The 21,956-nt window shown below is 34.4% G+C and overlaps 1 protein-coding gene across 1 annotated transcript; it reads left to right on the plus strand.

Annotated features, from left to right (window-relative positions):
* Positions 1 to 1,269: 1,269 nt before the first annotated feature.
* On the plus strand, positions 1,270 to 16,833 carry DAZL (deleted in azoospermia like). The gene is made up of 12 exons (XM_039836799.1): positions 1,270 to 1,485; positions 1,583 to 2,047; positions 7,098 to 7,244; positions 7,519 to 7,610; positions 8,154 to 8,205; positions 8,609 to 8,672; positions 8,764 to 8,903; positions 10,266 to 10,337; positions 11,059 to 11,109; positions 12,109 to 12,222; positions 13,269 to 13,367; positions 15,915 to 16,833. Exons 1-12 carry the CDS (start codon positions 1,270 to 1,272, stop codon positions 15,966 to 15,968), a joined length of 1,566 nt encoding a protein of 521 aa, XP_039692733.1. The 3' UTR covers positions 15,969 to 16,833.
* Positions 16,834 to 21,956: the final 5,123 nt, after the last annotated feature.

The following is a 21,956-nucleotide window of genomic DNA, read 5'->3' on the forward strand; positions in this document are numbered from 1 at the left end:
CCTGGTGTTAGTAGTAAGACAGTCTTCAGGTTACAGAAGTCCACCATTTGCCGGTTCACGAGGTAACATTTTAATGCTTTTTATCAGAACAAAAGTGAAGTTGGAGGCTAAAAGTCATAGTCAGTTATCCCCGTTAGGTATAGGGTGTTGGAGTGGTTCCCAAAATTGTGTGATCTGCTCCACCAACTGCCCCACAGTTCTTCCGTGCTCTAGGTGCTGTTTCTCTAACCTTAAGAATGTTCTAGAATTCTCTAGGCAGGCCTAGCCTCTTCCTACGCAGCCTGGAAAATAAACTCCCCCCTCCCTTAAAATTTAAACTCTCTGAGGAAAAAAAATATTTTCCTGCTTGGTTCACTTCTGTATCTGCAATACCTGACAATTGTAGGCACTCGATAAATGTCTCTTCAAAGAATGAAAACCCCGAACGCGAGCCTGGCCTGACCTAGCTGGTTATTTCTTCCAATTCAATCCTATCTACCTCAAACTTGACAGAAAGGGGTCCATGTTCCTTTTCTTTTGATGTCTGGTTCCCAGTTCTAAATAGACTTGTTTCAATTTTGTGTTTCTGTACGCATTTCAGTCGATTTGGGGGCCAGTGATAGGGACACTCGTGATCGCACGAATCCTCGGCGCTCAGGACGCCATCTTGAAACTAGAGCCTAGACACATCAAAATTTCTTTTTAAATCTGAACACTTAAGGACCCGTACTTATGTCAAGAGTGCTCCTCAGGCACTTTCGGGGCGACGTGTAACTGTGGGTCAGTTCTGTGGGACAGTCTGTCTCAGAGCGGCGCCTCCCTGGCTGCACGCAGCGTGCCCGCGCGCAACCCTTGCGTCCCCTCTGCGCACCCCAGCCCGCCGGGGCGCCGGCGTCCCCCCCAGCCCCCCCGCAGGGGGCGTGGAGCTGTCACCCATTGGCTGAGGCGGCTCCAACGAGCCCCAGTACCCAGCAGGCTCAGGAGCACCTCCGGGAGCCCCACAGGCCACGCCTCAGTCCGCCTGCGCCCCTCAGCCTCGCGGGTCAGCGTTTAGGGCTCCTCGGGCTCGCCGCCACCTTTGACTTCGCTTACTCCTCTGACTTTTATCCCCTTGCCCAGTCGAGGCCGGGCGGCGGACACGAGCAGACCCAACAGCAGCCCCAGCAGTGCTGCCCGAAGAGCGTCCTCTGCTCCTCCTCGAGCCACGTCGGTGGGAACTGCTAGCTGCCGCCATCATGGTGAGTTGAGGAGGAGGCCCGAGGGACGCAAGACCGGTGGGGGTCCTCGAGGATGGCCGAAACTCGGCTTTTGGGGGCTGAGGCGCGAAGAGGGGCTGAAAGCGGGGTCACCCTAGTTTTCTTTTCTGAAGCGCCCACCCGGGTGCACCACTGGCCGAGGCCTGAGGCGGGGGTGGAAGCGGCGGCCGTTCGGCGGCCGGGGCGCGGCCTACAGGGCGCCGCTGGGCAGGCAAGGAGGGGCACGATGCCCGGCGTGCGGCGCGAGGCTGTAGCCTGGGGGACCCGCTCCTATCGCTCTCGGGCGGACCACGTGCAAGGCCCGCGGCCTTCACGCCGTCCCCGTCTTCCGCCGTGGCGCGAACTAGGCTGTGGAGAACCGGCCTGGGTTCTCCGCCCGGCCGGGATGTGGGGTGCGCGGTGCCCAGCCCCCACCCCGAAAGCCTCTCTTCCCGCGCTTACCCTGTGGAGACGAGGCAGCGCGGCCTCCGCGAGATGGCGTCGGGCCTGCAGCCGTCCGAACGCCACAGGGCGCGGGCTTTCTGAGGGACGCGATTACTGACTTTAAGGGCCGCAGTTTCCTCAGAAAGTGGCCCCTTCCGGGTCTTTGTGAGGGCTGGATTCGTGGGGGGCGGGGGCGGGGTGTTTCCGTGAGGGGCACGGGGCAGGGAAGCCACAAACGGGGGCGTCTTGAAGGCGCAACCCGCGATTTCAGCGGGACTGAAGTACTTTTGTGGTGGCCCCGGGAGCGGGCCCTGGTGGTGGTGGTGGTAGCGCCCTCGTGGGGCGACCGCAGGCACAAAACTCGCTGGATGCCAGAGTTTCCGTTCGAGGTTGGAATTGCTTTTGCTTCTGAGGGACCGCAGATTTGAGTCGTTTAGAAATTTTTAACTATGGGGAACCTTCTTCCGTCTTGGTAAACTGGGCACCTTAAACCAAATGTACATACAATAATCTTTGGGGTGTACATTTATGTGTTTTGATAAATGGATGGAGTTGATTCACCACCACAAGGTACAACTCTGATCATTTGACCATTCAGTTACAAATTCATTATATACCACGTGTATTTATTGATAGTATAATTATTCTCAATTTTTAAAGGGAAATATTATGCAATTTATATAAATACGTATGTTGAAATAAAATTTATAATTGTAATTTATTTGTAATTTGTCTTGTAGTTACCATGTTAATTATTTAGTAATCACTGACTTACTATATTTACAACAATTTTTTCTTTATTTTTAAAGGAAGAAATGCTAATAGCTTATTTTTTCTAATTATAAAATAGGAGTCCATCTTAATCCCAAAACCTGTTAAAATTTTGATGTCTGTATGCCCTTCCAGATTGTTTTTGTGCATGTATTGCATGTAGATAAGTTTTACTTTACAAAAGTTGTACCATACTATATAATACCATTTTACAATCTGCATCCTTCACTTAACATAGTGGACATCATTCTAAATATTAATTTAATATAATTTTGAATATACAGTGTTTGAGTATAAGATTGTACCATTACTTCAACAAATTCCCTTATAATGAATAATTTTTCTGTAATGAGTATTTTTGTGGAAATGTTTTGACATGCTTAATCTATTAATTCCTTGAAATAAATTGCCAGGAGTGAAATCAGTGGGTGAGTTACGCGTATTTTATAACAATTTTAAGTTATACATCTTTCCAAGTTACTCTCGATAAAGCATGTACTAGGATATATTCCCGCCGATGATGCGTAGAATGATCTATTCTCCACACTCTTTCCAATGAGAAGTATATACTTTTTTAAGTTACCAGTCTAGTAGCTGGAAAATATTTCACAGTGTTGATGTGCTTTGTGATTAGTGAAGTTGAAGTTTGTCATTAACTTAAAATATTATTATAAATTCTTAATCTCCCTCTCTATTTGGATATTTATCTTTTTCTTAATGATTTATAAGAACTCAATATTAACCCTTTGTCATATATAGTAGAAAAATTTATAGAGAATATGGAGGTTCCCTTCTTTCTAATTTCAATGGAAATGACAGTTATATTTCATTTTAAGCCTGATGGCTTACAATTAGATTGATAGGAAATATAATTCTTCTATATTTATTTTACTTGGGATTTTTCAAATTAAAAGATGATATTTTTATCAAATGTTATATCAATGGGGAGTTACAATAATAGATTTCTTTAGAGTGAACTGTCCTTTCATTTCCAATATAAACTACGTAATTGTGTATTTTTCTGTATACTGCCGGATTTTTCATCTCTCTGTTGGGGGCATGAGTGGACCACCTTAATCAAGTTTTGTTATTCATATGATGTTAGCTTTGTAAAATGAATTGAGAAATATCCTTTTTCTTTTCTCTGAAATTATTTTTAAAGAAGAGCTTTTGAATTTTTTTCTTCCATTTCCTCTTCCACTATCATTGTTTCTGTCTTGCTGCCCCTACCCGCCATCTACATACACACAAATGACCTGTTTCTTTACAATTTGAAAAAACTCCCAATGAAACAGAGCCAGAAATCAAGTGCTTTTTTTCCTTAAGACTGTTTTTAAAAATTTATATTTCTCTGGAAAGTTAGCCGTTTCATCAAGACTTCTAAATTTAACTCCCTTAGGCCATATACATAGCATTCTCTTATAATTTGTGGTCATATCCCCTTTTTCATGACTAATCTTTTTGCTTTCTTGCCCTTTTTCTTGCTTAGCTTTGTTTTGATTCTCCCTGCCCTCAAGAGTTTACTACTGGATTTACTTAACGGGTTTTATTCTGATTTTTATTTCTTATTTCCTTAGGTTTTGCTTTTCTCTTTATTAGCTCCTTTTTTTTTCCTGTGGATATAAGTGATAAGTACAAATCGTAGACCTATTTTGGTTAATATACACAGACCTAAGTTTGCTTGCATGTAGACATAGTAGTTGAATGAAATAATATTGACATCCCAGGAGCTTAGTAAATAAGTTTTTTTCAGCTTCTAGTAATCTTTGTCATTTGGTTATCCAACTGTAACAAGAAATATATTGTAAATAGCAATGATAAGAATTGCGTATGTGATGGTCCAAGTTCATCCCTATTTAATATCTCAGCATTACTCATTTCAAAACACACCAACTACTCAAAAGTATTATTAAGAAAAATAATTACTATTTTTAATTTACATGTAACATTTTTTATATGCTACCAATGGTTAAGATTAATACTTTAACACAAAACTTTTGCTTTAGCCCAAGCATTCATTTGTGGAGTATTTTTGGCAAGAGTTTAAACATAACTAAAGCTTGTCTATTGGTTATGGATGTTGTATATGTAGATTATAATTGTATATAAATACACACACAGTAGGAGTTTAAAAATCCTTGCAGTTCAGTCTTGTTAAGATGGAGTACTTTGCTTACTTTGTTAGCTTTGAGCGCCACCTGCTGGTTGAAGACTATGACATTATAGTGCCTTATGACAGTAGTAAAATGATTTGATGAATTTTATATTTAATGTCCCAATTAAGCAGCCAGCCAAATTTGTACAACCCAACTCCAAGTGAAACTTATTATAATATCTAATGGCTTTTTCCTCTTTTTCTTAAATTATTGATTATTTGTCTCCAGTATTCATTTTACTTCTGTAAATAGAATATGAGAATTAGAACTTGCCTCTTCAGTTCTGGTAACATGATCATAGGGTTTCTCAGCCATGCCCCTATTCAGATTTTGGGCTAGATAATTCTTTGTCGTAGGTGGCTGATATTGCATTATAGATGTTTATTGTATCCTGGGCTTTTATCGACCAGATAACGGGAACACCGCCTCAGTTGTAACAACCAAAAATGCCCTTGGCCAGCAAAATTTCTCCTTGTTGAGAATCTACATTATCATAACCCCTTATAATGTGGCACAGTTTTCTAGCCTGATGTTATACCTCTAAATTAAAATACATCTATTGTGGTTCACAGATGGATAATACTGTCAATAGTTTATTAAGTAAAAGGGTATTTAAAGTCCATCCACAAATGAAGGGGAAATTGCAAAGAAAAGAAATCTACAGGAATTTCAGAACCACTGTTTTATTTGTGTTTTGTAATTTTCAATGAGCTAATTGAAAGGAATTGGTAAATTGTCTCTAGCGAAGGGAAATCTAGTCAAGTTCTCAATAGTTCAAGATATGTGGCTTCTGTAATATAGTCCTATTGAGAAAAAAGATAAAATTGTAAAATGTTAACGTTTTATAGTGGAAAAACTTTAGAAATCTTTACTCTTTCCTATTTTATTGTCATGAAATATTGTATTATAAAGGAAATAATTAGAAAGTATTCAAATAGAAACACAAAATGTCAATTATAAGCACAAATTAATAGAGAAAAGCTAAATGCTCAAAGTTGGTGATTTGACAATTTTCGTTTCATCTATAATTAGTATAGCAGTTTGTAGAATCTTAAATTTATCAGTAACTTTTAGCATCTAACAAAATAGGAACTCTACTTTTTCATTGTTACTAATTTCTATAAAAATCACTATGCTGTTTTTTGAAAAATGGACATTTTCATCCTTATTTTCCTTTATAAGCAGATGTGCAATAGCTTTATTTCTCGCAATCTTTTGTACTTACTGCTTATAATCAATAGGCACTTTATAAATGAGTTTCAAATAAGTGTGCCATAGTTTCTTGAAGTTTCAGCTCAAATTAGTTGTTAATAAAATATTTATAAAATAAGTAAGTAAATAGTAAAACCAGGAAAGAAACTTATTTTTTAGCCTATTGAAAATAAATTCAAATAATAGGACACTAACTTATATTGGCATACCACTTTACAAAATGAATTCACGGATGTTATCTCAGTTTATTCTCAAAGCAATTTTTTCCAAAGATAATCAGCTGCCAAGTAGGTGGCTTATAACCTAGTGAGGGACATGAACCTACATGTCCTGACTAAATCAATTTTTGTTTCACTGTGCTATCTTGCCTTTTCAACATACATATTACCAGTAAATTCTGCTTTAGAAAAATTTATATTACCCTTTGTGTGGGAAGACTAAAGACAGAGTTCTGACCAGAATCCAGAAAAATAATGAGATTCATGTGTGGGTCTCTTTCTTAAAAAAAAAAAAAAAAAGACGGTATCATTTATATATATTATCCCACAATGAAAATTAGAATTATCAGTAGGACTGATTTGGTGTAATTCAAGAAGAAAAATGTTATTTCAAAAGATGCTTTGAATAATCTAGCATTAGGGAAAAGGATAATAAGCTCCCCCCCCTTTTTTTTTTAAAGCAAGAGCTCTGATGTGTGAGCAAATGTTTTCATGATCTACTTCCAAAGTAAAGTAAAGCAGGCATACTAACACAAGGGAGTATTATAATTATAAAATCCGTGTTAATTTTGGAGAATAGAAAGGTGAGACAAAAAAAAAATGGCTAAAAACTGATGTTTTCTTTTTGACGCAGCTGTTTTTTTATCTTTTAAAAAGATTTACCATGCTTTTTAATCAATTATTCATATTCATAAAATGAAAATGCGGTTATTGGCATAGAACAGGGTGGCTTTAATAACTTTATTTTTTACAAACCTGAACTTCCTAATTTTTTTATCGGTCACATAGTATTTTCACAAACTCAATATAAAATCAGTATTCGGCCATAGCACTGTACAAGAGATGGTAATGAGCTACACAGTTTAAGAAAGTAGTATACTCTTGTTAAAATTTCATGCTAATAATCTACTCTGATTACATCTTGAGCCTGAACTAAGCTGTATTGTTGATTTATTTACAATAAAAGTAATTCATATGAAAAATTTTTATACTTTGAAAGCAAAAATTGTTTCACATCACGTGTGGTTTTTGCCTTTATTTATTGATTGATTGATTGGTAATATCTGCTTTTCAAATTACAGTCTGCTGCAAATTCTGAGACTCCAAATTCAACCATCTCCAGAGAGGCCAGCACCCAGTCCTCATCAGCTACGACCAGCCAAGGCTATGTTTTACCTGAAGGCAAAATCATGCCAAACACTGTTTTTGTTGGTGGAATTGACATTAGGGTATTGTATTCCTATTTTATTTATTTAAAAAAATATTTGGTGAATAATGGAATTTTGGCCCTTATTGCAGACATAGATAGGTCTTTTGTACTTGATGTAGGTTTAGAATTAGTTAACGTTTAACCTATGAGGAATAAAAAATATCTTTGACAAGAGCTACAGGTAGTTTGGGGATACTTGGGGAATATACTTTCACATCATCAAATCTTTTATAGTATAATTGAAAATTTTGAATGCTGAATTTTTATTCTTGAAGTTAAATTCTTCTTCCTAGATGGATGAAACCGAAATTAGAAGTTTCTTTGCTAGATATGGTTCAGTAAAAGAAGTGAAGATAATCACGGATCGAACTGGTGTGTCCAAAGGGTAAGTAAAACATGTTCAGTATAAATTTTAAAAAATATCTGAACTACAGTGTTTGTAGAGTATCAGAGAAGAATTCAAAACTGGTATTCTTATATTTGTGTAAATGAAATTTGTTGCTTTGTTAATTCTTTTCATGTAGAGGATAAAAGTTTGCCGCCAGCTCTTTTAATCATTTTCCTAGTACTTGTATTTAAATATTTCTCAGCTTCGTTTATTTCACATAAGTGGATTAATCAGTTTTATCAGATAAGTTTTTCTTTGCACATTTCACAATATCTTAAATTTTAACCATCTTGCCATAGATAATAAATTCAGTTTCATAGATAGGAATTTTCTGTTAATAAGGTTCCCACATTACCTTAATTGTAAGGGAAAAAAGCAGTGTTTACAGAGGCTCTATCATGTACATCTTAAAAATATTTATCTCAGTATGTTCTTTATTCTTTACCATTATTTTTGTCAATTATTTCATAGAATATTAAAAGTTTTAAAACATGTACTGTTATGGTGGTGATTTTATACTTCATTTATCTGCCTTTCTAGCTATGGATTTGTTTCCTTTTATAATGATGTGGATGTGCAGAAGATAGTAGAAGTAAGTAATCTTATGGCAAAATCTCTTAATTAGCTTTGGATGCAATGTTTAGTATTGCTGGAGTCCTGAATATATACTCAGTCTTGTATGAAATATAGAAATATATATACTTCTTTTAAAAATCCAAACTTAATCTTATATAATTTGTCGGAACCTGTTTATTTTTGAGCATCTAACTTCATGAACTAGAGAAAGGGTAAAGATTTTTGATCAAATTCCATGACACCTCTGGACACTTGATGGGAGTATTGAAGGGTAAATAAGGTGCTGATAAATTTTGATATAGTAAGTTTTTACCACTGATCTCTGATACTAGGAATTTTAGAAGATTTGGCATGTTTACCAGGGTCTTGGAAGTAAAGACTTGGGAATTGATATAAGTTTTGTTACTGTTTTATTTCAGTCACAGATAAATTTCCATGGTAAAAAGCTGAAACTGGGCCCTGCAATCAGGAAACAAAATTTATGTGAGTAAATAAAGGAAATTTTCTTGTTGATACAGGTATACCTTTTCAGATAACTAAAAATAGGTTTTTATTCTTTTTATTCTTTAAAAAGGTGCATATCACGTGCAGCCACGTCCTTTGGTTTTTAATCCTCCTCCACCACCACAGTTTCAGAGTGTCTGGAGTAATCCAAACACTGAAACTTATATGCAGCCTCCAACCATGATGAATCCTATAACTCAGTATGTTCAGGTAAGAATTACCAGCATTCCTGGTTGTTGTTGTTGTTGTTGTTAGTATTAGAGATCTTATAGATGGGGCACCTTGAAAGTAAGCCAGTCTCACTCACCCTCTGTGGAATTATATCCACAATTTCCATAAGTGATAATACTGTTCCTCTTTTAACACTTTTAGTAATGGGAAATCTATTTTTTTTTTAATCTGTCATTCTTAGTGTTGTTATTCCTTATTCTAAACTAACATCTGTTTCTATGTATCTTGTAAGTCTTTGTCTTAGAACTGACCTCTGTAGCCACATTGAACATATCTTTTCCCTTTTTCCCCCATATGGTAACTCCTAAAATATATGAAGGTGGCTTTACTCATGTGTCTGCCTGGTTTTTTTCTTCTCTTAAGTTAGCGATTTATCTAGTTATTTTTCATTTACAGTAATTTCCAGGTGTCTCCCTGTATAGATTGCTGACCTCTGGATGTATTCTGATTCTAGGATAGATTTCTGCTGACTTAACTCTATTTATAAACTGTATGAGTCTGGCATATAATTTTTCTGGTTCTGGTTACTTTAGTATTTGAAGTAGTATTTGGAACATTTACTATCTTATTGGTGATAAATAAAGTTTATTTTCTTAATTCATTTTACTTCAATTTAAAACATTTTATTTGCAAGGAAAAATATAATAAAAAAGTGCTGCAGTATCTTTCCTTTGTTTACATTTTCCATTTACCTGAAGTGTAGGGTATATCTTTACCTATTTTTCTTGCCCTAAACATGGCTAGAAGAAAAACCCTACTTGTTCCTAACACTTATTGTGAGTTATTACCTTTCCTGAGTATATTCATTTATGCTACTACCTAGATGTTTTTAATCAATAAATATTTATTAAAAGATGTAATACATTTTACTGTATTTTTTCCAGTCTTGGGTTATATACTGCCCATAACTTGTAAAAGTAAAATGCAGAAAGAGCCATAAAGTCTGTAGGAGAACTACACATTGACTATACATTACCCTATAATATTGTCGAAGAAATTTTAAAACTATTTTAAAGCATTTTTATGAAGAAAAAGAAGACGTTTAACTTCCACATGGAAATCTATCCTAACAGAGCATAAAAAAATTCTGGGTGGGGATAAATACACGAATAAGATAAACTTAGGGTGGCAAAATCAATTACTTCCCTCATTTATCTCTTCCTCCTCATCACCCAAAAGGCTAACATTCGACAGAATATGAAGCCAGTCTCTCAAAATCCTGAGTTGTAAATAGAAAAATAATTAAGATTTATTTTCATATTTTATGTTGGGAATAGTAATATTTCTAATTTTTAAAAATTTACCTTGTTAACCCATTCTTTCTGTAAACTTTATTTTCAGACATATCCTCCTTATCCAAGTTCACCAGTTCAGGTCATCACTGGATATCAGCTGCCTGTGTATAATTATCAGGTAATTTAAGAGGGAACAAAATGATTTACTTTGGAGTTTTATTGAGGCCTTTATTTATAAAAATTTCCCCAACAGTGTATCATTTAAGCTAGTTGAGTATGTCTAAAATTTAAGGAAAAAACTTTGAATTAAGGCCTCTGTATTCTTAGAAGTAAAGGAATGATATTTTGATAGTAATGTACTTAGCAAGTTTTCTCTTATACTGTCTTCAGTATTTGGTATCCCCTTCTGTATTTCAGCCTGTATCCTTCCATCTTTGCTGTTAAATAGCTGAAACACCCAGGCCAACTTTTATAAAATTTTCTAGGGGAGTAGATTGAAATAAAGTGATTACTCAATTCTTAGAATATTAAATTTTAATTATATTTGGTAGTGTTTATTTTAATTGGCTACTATATAGATAGTACTTCTCTGAATTTCTGCCCGTAGATATGACCATATATATCTGTGACCACATGACCATATCTTTGGTAATAAATTCAAAGAACTACTGTCTTTGAGTTTTCCTGAAAGCTAACTCCAGAAAATTGAGAGAAAGGTGGGGTTTATATAGGAAAATAATAACAAAATTCTCAGATATTAGAAGCATAAAGTATTTCTTCCATTTTGTTTCATTATAATAAGTTCAAGGAGCTATCATGACAAATACCTGAACATTGTCTATCTTATATATTAGTGAAAATGTGTAGGAATATTAAAATAATTATTTATTTTCTTTAAGATGCCACCACAGTGGCCTGCTGGAGAACAAAGGAGTTATGTTATACCTCCGGTAAGGTGAATTAGCCAAATGTATAGTTCTGGTTCTTTATTTTAAAGTTTTTTTAAAAAATTTATTTTAAATTACAGTTGACACTCAATATGATTGTCATGCAGTTTATTTTCAGGTGTACAGCATAGTAGTTAAGACATTTATATAATGTATGAAGTGATCTCCCCATTAGTCTAGTACCCACCTGGCACTATGCATAGTTATTACAATATTATTGATTATTCCTGAGCTGCACTGTTTTTAACTATTATATATTATATATTTCTTGACCGTTTGCCATATCACCTATGCCTAGGAATATTTTATGTTATGTGTTTTGTTTTATTAATTTCTTTTCAACTCAAGTATATATTCCCACGGGAGAAACTGCATTTTTGTTTCTCAGGTGGTTTTTGTGTGGTTAAACAATGGCTGCTCTGCATACAACAGGTGCTCAGTTACTTTGTTGATAGGATATATAATCCCAGAAAGGTAGTATTAAAACCTATGTTAATGCTAATTTTATAGATTTAGAATTAGCATTGAATCTGCTCCTAGTTTTCTACCTAAAAAATCCATTCAAGAGAAGCAAAGTAATGTTTTGCTGCAAAACTGTTATGTAAGAAGAAGTTTTAAAACAAAAGAGTGCTACCTCTAAAACACCTGAGCCTTTGTTACCTTCTGTCTTTCATCAGGATTGGATATCTGAAGACTATAACATGAGTTAAAATTCTCAGGCACTGGGAAATTCTCCTTTACTACATTTTGAAGTTTCTTTTTCTTAGAGCCCTTCTAATTCTGATTATGTTGAAGCTTAAGAAACATTTCAGAATAAAAGACTGCCTTACTGATTTCAGCTATTCAGTTTAAAATAAAGTTGCTGTGCTAATGTAATTGAACGTCTTCAACACGACCCACATTTAAACTTTCAATATTAGCTCACCATTTTGAAGAATAGATTGTTTAGAAATGTATCTGGTGTACATCTCTGTAATTACACTTTTATTGTTTTAAACATAGGCTTATACAACTGTTAACTACCACTGTAATGAAGTTGATTCAGGAGCTGAAGTTTTGCAAAGTGAATGCTCAGTTCATGAAGCTACTCCATCCTCTGGAAATGGCCCACAAAAGGCAAACATTTGATTTCGTTTATTTATATTTTCATATTTACTTTAAGTTTTAATATCCCCTTGAGAAGCAAGTACTTTTGCCCAAATTTAAATATGGAAGCCATAAATAAAAGAGCTTGAGTAATTGACTGATAATTCATCAGTTTATGTTAAAGTTGATAAAATTTCAGGCATCCCTAAACTTTCAGTGTACACATATAATTTCTGATTCAGTAGTACTTTGTTCCATTTTTATTTTTTAACCATACGTTGATAAATATTAACATGATTTGGCAGAATGCAACAGGCAGGTTTCCTCAAGACTCCTATTCTTTAGAAGAGGGATTAGTATGAACTTTATCTACGTTGTCTTTTACTAGTTTAAACATTTAGCTAAATAATAACATATAATTACTTACGGTATTCTCTCCATCACATTATATATTATAGCTTTTAAGAATGGTAGAGTCACTAGTAATAATTGAAATGTTGAAGTAGACAAGGGTTGTTTCTTTTTTTATCATTAGAGCAGATTCCTATAATGACTGCCCTCATTCTTGAATTACATGTTTTATCTAATGGGTGGGAATGTGGTTAACTTTAAGGGATTTTCATTATAGTCTGTGAACTTCGTCCGTGGGTTTCTCGGTGGGAAATAAAGGTGGAGAACTACTGAAATATAGGGTGAAAAAGTTCTATGATTTAGTATATGACTTAAAATTTAAAAAATATTAAAATGGCTTACAGTATAATTACCAGGTTTACCCTGGATATTTTTCCTTGAATGTTGAAGTTCACCGTTTCTTATCTAACAGGAAGAATTAAAGAGCCTTAAGCAATATCTTAGGGTTTTACTAAATTGAGCTTTTTAAACCAGTACTCTGTCACCAAGTTTCTAAAATATTTATTGACTTTGGTAGAAAACTTACTAAGTGACATGGTAAGAATCTTGAATTCCATAAGAATTATTTAGAAATTAATAACATATATTCATTAAACTTTATTTTAAAAGTTTGCTAACACTGAGTAAAAGGAGTAGACTTTAGACTGAAAACTTCTGTATTTCAGAAATCTGTGGACCGAAGCATACAGACAGTTGTATCTTGTCTGTTTAATCCAGAGAACAGACTGAGAAACTCTGTTGTTACTCAAGATGACTACTTCAAGGTATGAAATGAATGGTACACAGTATAAAGAGCACATTTGTCAGCTATGAAACATCTTTTTATCCTGTGATATATATATTTTGAGATTACATATAGCATTTAATTGAACTCTTGGCATTTAACTGTTAACCAGTAAACCACTGTGAGTTTTACCTGGTAGTGTATTTTATGCTGCAGTATATTTGATACAGTGTAGTTTGTTCTTAAGAAAGAAACCTTTAGCAGAAGCTTATAATTAAAAGAGTTTGTGAAAGATGAGAGTTAGAGAATATTAGCTTGACAGAATAGAAAAAGAAAATTTTAGATACAGAAAGCAGAACTTAAGAGTACATGAATGTTGGACTAAAAAAAAAATCACTTAGTTGACATGAACAGTGTCGGGGGAGAAGAGGTATAGTGAATCAATAAAGGGAGCTGAGTAGAAAGAAATGGAAGTTGATTCAGAGTTGGTGAAGTGGAAGAGAATGTGGGTGTTGAATTTAAGAAAGCTCTGATTTCTGATCCTGATTCTATCACCTTGGACAAATCACATGAATTGTATTAAGGCTCAATTTTTACAAGTCTAAAATGAGACAGGTCTAAAGCTATCCAAAGTCTCTAGTTCTGAGTCTGTGAATATGGAAAGGAGCTAACTGGTCACTCTAGTGAGAGAGGATAACATGTTTATCAAGATATAATTTGAATATAATTCACCACTTTAAAGTGTATGATTCAGTACTTTTTAGTATATTTGCAGACCATGACTACAATCAATTTTAGAATATTTTACTTATGCCAAAAATAAACCCCTTACCTGTTATCAGTCACTTTCCATTTCCCTCCAATTCCTCTAGCCCTAGGCAACCAGTAACTTACTTTCTTCAAGGATTTTCCTATTCTGGATGTTTCATTTAAATAGAGTAATATAATGTGGCATTTTGCGACTGGCTTTTTTCACTTAGTATAATGTTTTCAAGATTCGTCAGTGTTATAGCATGTATCAGTACTTCCATTTCTTTTTATTTACGGATATGCTGTTTTATTTATCCATTCACTTGATAGACATTTGGCTTTTCCCCACTTTTTGACTCTGATAAATAGTGCATTTGTGTACAAGTTATTGTGTAGACATATGTTTTTGTTTCTCTTGGGCATACACCTAGGAATGGAATTGCTCGGTCATATGGTAACTGTGTTTAACCTTTCATGGAACTGCCAGAATTTTTCCAAAATGATTGCACTATTTTATATTCAAAGAGAAGTTTTTAACCATTGCTTTGTGTCTTAAAATGAGAGAGATGAGGTTTTTACCATCTGTGAATGGACCACAGGATGAAGTTTAAGGCCTTTATGAAGAGTATACCAAAGACCTCCTATAATGCAGAAGAGTAGAGCCATAGCAGGATTAAGTTCTTACCATCTCAACAGGGAGAAAACATATTCTTTTAAAATTAACATTTTTTTCTTTTGTCGTTTCATTCTACATAGTGTAATTTACAAGGAAAGAACGAGTTGTATAACAGCTTTCCTGCCTAAAGTTCTAAAGATTAAGTAGGTACTACTTACATAGTTCATTTGCAAAGCAGAAAATGGTCTTTAAACTTGAGTTTTCATCTTGTATTAGACAAAAACCTTCCTTTGAACCTTCCAGTTTTCTGCTCTTTTGGGTAGTCTGCAGTTGTTTGGCATCTAGGCCTGTTTGGATTGGCTTAAGTGTTGTTTGAATTGAATTCGAATACATTGAGGCAGGATATATACAGTTTCCATGGTAAATTCCATTCTGTTGTCTTAATTTCAGCTCCTTCGTAATTTTTCATATCCTGCCTGATATTGGAAAATATATGAGTTTATTACTACTTTTCTGGGCTTTAACCTAAATAGACCATTCTTCTGTTGCTAGATTACATAATTTCCAGAAATAATCCTACTTTATTTGACAACTGAATATAACCCATAGGAAAAGACAGTTAAGCAAAATATGTAGAGTAGAAAATAGTATTATGTTGTTACTGGTTTACTTGACTTCATTCCTCTGCAAGACCTCACTTCCTGTTATCTGCACATCTGCAGGCAACAAAATGAAAGGATATTTTTGTGTATATTTTTAATTTTTTACTTCATTTCCTAAAGAATGATATTGTCTTTATCACAGGTTAATAACAGATATGCCTTTAAATATGCCAAAATTTTTATCTTTTAATCTAAAAGCATAGGATTTCAAATTGAAGTGCAATGGTGTTCACAAGTTCTGATTTCTACCAGATATAGAAAAAACAGACTTTTTAGAATATACATATATTTTCCACCAGCTATCTTTGGGTCATTACTACAAAATCATTAAGAATCTATATGCAATGATACTGATTCTAAGTTCTCTGTTTCTGCGTTTACTAGGATTTTTTTTTTTTAACGATGTTGAATAAAACTAGTCACTGGTACATTTTGTTCACTTTTCTCTCATTTATCATTTTTAAACTCAAATACTTTAAGTATTTTGCAACTCTCTTAGTTTATAATGATAATAAGAGATTTTCAGTGAAGTAAAAGGGACTGCTTCTGTCTTTTCTAGGATAAAAGAGTCCATCATTTTAGAAGAAGTCGGGCAGTGCTTAAATCTGTTTGATCTTCTCCACTAACTTTCAAGTCTCATGGGAAGTTGCTGGTTTTGAATATTAAGAAGAGACAAAGTTTTTCACTATAGAAATTTAATTTTGAATATTGATAAATCACATTCATACTACAAGTTGTATTAGATTGCCTAGTTTTATTTTACATAGAAACTGTTTGTCATTAGGTATCTGTTTAGAAACTGGTTCTGTGTTGATAATATAGTTGAAAGTAAAAAATAATTGAGACTGAAAGGAATAACTTTAAGATTTATGTGTAAGGATTTTAAAAAATTGAAATAGACATTTTAACAGTTTAAAAGCAAATGCTGATTATCAAAAAATTGTTTTAGAAAACCCACTATTTTGAAAGGTCAGAATTTTGATATTTAGAATGCAAGCATTTCACTTCTCCAGCAAGTACCTGTGAATACTACAATATTTACAATATTGTGTTTTACATTTATAATTTGTCTAGAAATTTACCACAAAAGCAGTGTTTTTAAAACTGCATTTTTAATCAGTGGAACTCAATATATAGTTAACTTTATTGAAGTCCTCCTTATCCAAACCCAGTTAAACTGATTCTAAACAGTCCAATCAGTGGGTCTTATGTTTATTAGTTGGAAATATTTTATCTTTTATCTAGAATCCACAAACACATATTGTATTTGATCGGAATGGTAATTAGGATAACTAAAATTATGGACCTAATTTTTTTTTTAAAGAATCCAAGACAAACTAGACTTTACTCGGACAGAAGTTTCTCAGTGAGTTATCATTCTCCTTTTATTCTTTTAATTTTTTCCCTTGAAATGCTAAACTTAATGGCTATATGTAAAATTGTGCAAAAATATTGGTAATAAAGAATGCTGAAACTTTTTTTATGTCACCTAAAGATTATAATCAGAGTACCTGAAAGGAATTGTTTTTATAAAAACATTAAAATATTAGTTATTACTTAAAAAGCAAATAGATTTTTATTTTTGTTAGCCTATTATATTTCTTTTTTTTTTTTTAAGTAGAAAAAGAAGAGTCCAGGAGAGTCAAAGTCGTTTTAGTGTTTGTAAACTACAAAAGTTCTTTAGTAAGCGTATCCCAAGAATTTATTAGAGTCAGAATTAACAATCCATTTCTAGATTAGCTAGTCTCATTATACATTGTATATCGTGACAGACAACTAAAACACCAGACCCCTTTTGCTGAACCCACAGTCATATTTTTCCAGTCTGTAACACCATTCTTCCAGGAGATTTGCTCCTAGAACAGGTGATGTAAAAATGGGAAGTAGCAGTACGAGCAGTTTGAAGGCTAAGCCTTGGAATGGTAGCAATGGGATAATACCTTTCTAAAGGAAACACTTCTATCAGTATCATTTGACCTGCCATGGACATGAGTTTAAAGTGGCTTCCTCGCCTTTTTTTCATTGGCCCTGAACATGGAGACTCCTTTTATCCCTAACCTAATGCAGCTACCATGGGCCATATCATCACTGTCCATTGTTGTCTTATAATTCGTAATAATTTTCATTCTGAATCTGAAGGGAAGAGTCTTTTAACTTTCAGAATTTGAAAGTACCCTAAAATTTGTTCTTTTAAAAATTCTCTGTACTATCTTGTGTGTGTTATAACATTCTTACATGTATCATTCTGTGATTAAATCTCCAGGTTACTATAAATGATACCTAAATTCTAAAGAGCCACTTCTAATTATCCCAGTATGACTAAAAAAAGTAAGGGAATAAACTATTTGTGTGCTGTTTTGTTGGACTGAAGTATTTAAAAGAGTAAAGGAGAACAAAGTCCTGAACCTTTCAAAATGGAAAATTAATTTTGAACTTTAAAGTATGTTCCTATTACCTATTGCTAATACTGTCTTTGCATAAATGAATAAATAGAAATAAACTTTTTTTTTCCAAAAGCATTTTTGACCTTATTCATGTCATATTATCTAAAATGGTGGGGAGTTAGGTAGGTATTATGTGACAAGGTTTAGACACTTGAAATTAAAATATTACTTAATTTGATAATACCTGGCAGAATTAACTAGAAAAGCAAATTCTGGTATATCATATTTTTACCGCTTTCTCTTATGAAATTAAGAGGTGGATTTTCACGAGAAAATAATTCCTCTTAATGTTGATTTGGAAATTGTTAACAGTGAGTTCTATCTAGTGCAGTGCATCAACAGTGCACTAAAGGAATACTTAGAAAAGTATTCCTAACAGGAATACTTTTGAGTCAGTTATGACTTAAGTCTCAAGGCCAAAGTTTCTCATTTTGGACTCCAAACATTTTGTCTACTGCACATTTTGGACCTAATCTCTGTGACCCTTTATTATGGAATATTGTAGTTGTCAATAATAGAATTTTGTTTCTTCATATTGCATTTTCTTCATGTGAAGATAACGTCCAAAAGATCATTATTTACCTCTTCTAATCCTAGCTCCAGTACCCTCAATTCCATAAGCTGAGACCATAAGAGAAAATTCTCCTGTTGGATACTCCTCTGCTATACCTCATAACTGACTCATTACCAGAAAATTGATTTTGATAATAAAGTCTGCAGGACAAAAAGAGTGCCTTCTGAATCACCAAAATTTGATATCTGAAGTATTTGCAGGTTAATAATTCTTAAATTTGCATGTGGATGTATACAGAATTACATATATATTAGCCATTATCCAGAACATTTGATTAGCCCTGACTAAGCCACAACAGTTTATAAAAACATTTTGATATGCAAAAATTAAACCGTACATATATCTTAAAGTAGTTGGTTTAAACCTACTTGATATTTTAAGCATATTTGCAGTTGAGGATAATTACAAAATTCCCAACACAAAAACCAGACCTTTGAGATGGAAAAAAAGTTTTTATACAGCCCTTTTTTGTAAAAAGTTTCACGTTACGGCAAAATTAAGTGACTCCAAAAAGGTTGATCACCCTTGTAAGGAGTGTATTTTGTGTACTTTCTTTTCCTAAGAACGTTACCTTTGTAATCATTCAAAATAATACTGATTAGCACCCTTAAATTGCAAGGAGAAGTCATTGACTTTCAAAAATAAATACTCCACAGCATTGCAAAGCCCTCTACCCGCTTCTCTAAAATTCTCTTGGTTGTTTTTAAAGGTAAACTCGTAAAAATGGGCTGCCATATTGCTTAATCGTTTTGCCAGCTTTCATTGCCATCGTTTGAGAGTAATAAGGAGCAGTAGCTATAAGGCAGCATGCTACTTTGCTTTTGCAAATATGGCAATAGAGAGGGTGGGGAACCATAAGAGGGAGAAAAGCGGCAGTGTTTTCCATTGACCAAGACTTGAAAATAGGCCCAGCTGTTGAGTATGATCATTTGGAATTCCTGAAACACGTCTTCTAGATGAAGATTGCTCCTGTACATATTTTGATAACTGTAATCTAGCCTTTCCCAACATTATGTGTAATATGTCTCTCTGTGTGTAACTGAATCTTTTTGAGTAATTTCTCACCACCCATCATCCAAAACTCCAAGTTTTCCATCTGTAGACATAACATTTGGTGGTAGAAAACAATAAACATCAGAAGTTCAAACTATAAACCTGCGTTTTTGAATGCTCATGCAGAATATTCGAACTGCATAGCAAAGAAATGATAGGTAATTCTGCATTGCATTTAGAGTTAAAAACATCTGTCCAATATGGCTGTAGCTATGGGCCAATACCAAGAAAATGCAAAAAATTATCTCTTGATACAGAAGTTGAAACTACCACTGTGCAATTAAGCTCTATGGTAGCTATATTTTATGGTTTTAACTGGTCTGAAATGGAAAGTTTCCCGCTTCAGTCTCTAGTTCATTTTCCCAAGGCACATGGAGGCTTTGTATGTTATGTGCACCTTCATTAAGGCTGTATGCCAGGAATATGCCTTTTCCCACATAAAATTCCCAAATACCAGTTTCACTAGGTCTTTAATTATAGAACAAATGCTTGCATGACTGAGATATTGGGGTCATGAACACTTCATAAATTTGAAGCAATAGCAACATTTCAAGCAGTTCGGAAAGTTGGAGGTTTTATAATCCTTAAACAGTTCTTTTCTACGTAAAACATCTAGCAAAAGTACATTAAGGCTCTAATCACATCTATTTACGTAAAATAAAATGGATAGAGACACTATTCTGGCTCAATCTTTGGTGAAAAAATTTACTGTAGAAGAAAGGGCTGACATTCATCTATACTGATAACAGCCAAATTAGCTGTTTACAGTGGGCTGGTCCCCTCTGCCTTTGTACACTTGATAACATTTTTAATAATACCAGCCCATTCCCAGAATATGGCTGGACCAGTGAGAACCGAGGGGTAATTTAGAATAAAAGAGTGTTTTATCTTTAACAACTAAATTGATCCTGTCCCTGGTGTTTGAGCTACTTAGTCTAACATCTGAACAGTATTTCACCCTTTAATTATTGGCATGTAGGAAAGCAGTTGACTTTTGTATATTAACCTTGTATGCTGCAACCTTGATATAATTGCTTACTAGTTTCAGGAGTTTGTCAATTTTTAGGATTTTTTTTACATAGATGATCACGTCATCTGAACAAAGTTTTATTTCTTCCTTTCCAATGTGTAATTTATTTCCTTTTCTTGTCTAACCGCATTAGCAAAGACTTCCAGTACTATTTTGAATTTTTACATGGTTTTGAACTTTAAAAGGACTTGTATTGCAACTTGTTTTTTTGGGTGTGCATTATGGGACTCATCCATATTGACCTGGACACTATTTTTACTGCTATTTAGTTATATCAGTTGAATATTCAATGGTTTATTTCTCTTGCTGAGGAACTATTGAATTTTATTTTTTCTTTTAAAATTTTAATTGTTTGAATTTTACTTATTGGTTCATTGCTATTATAAACTATGCTACTGTGAACATTCTTAAATGCCTTTATGCCAGTGATCACTTCAGAACCTACTTCAGGGTAGGTACTAGGATGTTAAAAGAATGTGAAGTTTAAATCTTAGCCTCAACTACTTTCTGAGTGACTTTGGATAAGCTTTTTTCTGAGCCTCTGTTTCCTCCTTTAAAACAATTTTAATATCTACTTTATAGGGTTGCTGTGGGATTAAATTTGGCAATGTATCCATTTGATCCCATCCACCACTGTACCCATTCACCTTTCACAAAAGCCCACCTAGACTTTTTCTGCCCCTATGTTTCAGTGACCAGAACTTTACAAGTACACACTGGCCATCGTTTAGTAAATGGGTGGGATGCTGTATCCTGAGATAGAGTATTTTGTATATCTTTGGCAGAAGCAAGCAGCTTATTCTAGAATGGTTCTCTCTTTATGGGAGGGCCTTGATTGAATAGAGCACCCAGTAAGTGAATGAAATAACTGCATGGGTCAGCATTCCATAGCACAATTTTGATCCTACTCACTAAAAGTGGCAGGCAGGATTTGTCATCTAGTCTTTTCATCACAGACTACTCAGATATTTATATAGTCCTTTAGGAATTTCGGAGCCACTTCACATATGTGATCTCATTTGATTTTAAATCCTTTGAAGGAATAGGTACATCTAGATTTCAGGTATGATTTCCCCAAATTTACATACCTTGGGATTGGGAGAAATAAACTATGACTTCACTTATCTGGGCCATTGCTTTTTCTACTGTCTCATAGGACAGTGGTCTCTAAATACAAAAGATAGAAGTGTTTTTTTACTGCATCCTGTAAAAGCTACTAACTAGGACTGAAATGTAAAAAAGACAACTTAGCATTTGATAGAGGAAAAAAACATCACTTCGATTGAGCTAAAATTTACCAGATACTAGGCTCTGTGCTAATTTGCATTAGGTAACTCATCTCATTTAACCCTCTCAACACCCTATTGAGGTTAGATATTATCCCTATCTTTACTCGCAAGAACTCAGGTGCTTGGAATATGAAATATCATGCCTAATGTCACAGACTAACTGCAAAGTCAGGAGTCTGGCTGCAGAACCCTCAGTTTAATCACTACCCTA

The sequence above is a fragment of the Pteropus medius genome, unplaced genomic scaffold (assembly GCF_902729225.1).
Source record: "Pteropus medius unplaced genomic scaffold, Ma_sr-lr_union100, whole genome shotgun sequence".
NCBI classification, from domain to species: Eukaryota; Metazoa; Chordata; class Mammalia; order Chiroptera; family Pteropodidae; genus Pteropus; species Pteropus medius.

Coding starts and splice junctions, on each gene's coding strand:
- DAZL (XM_039836799.1), top strand. CDS start 1,270: ATGGCCGAAACTCGGCTTTTGGGGGCTGAGGCGCGAAGAGGGGCTGAA. Junction 10,338..11,058: donor TGCCTGTGTATAATTATCAG/GTAATTTAAGAG, acceptor ATTTTCTTTAAG/ATGCCACCACAGTGGCCTGC. Junction 11,110..12,108: donor GGAGTTATGTTATACCTCCG/GTAAGGTGAATT, acceptor TTTTAAACATAG/GCTTATACAACTGTTAACTA.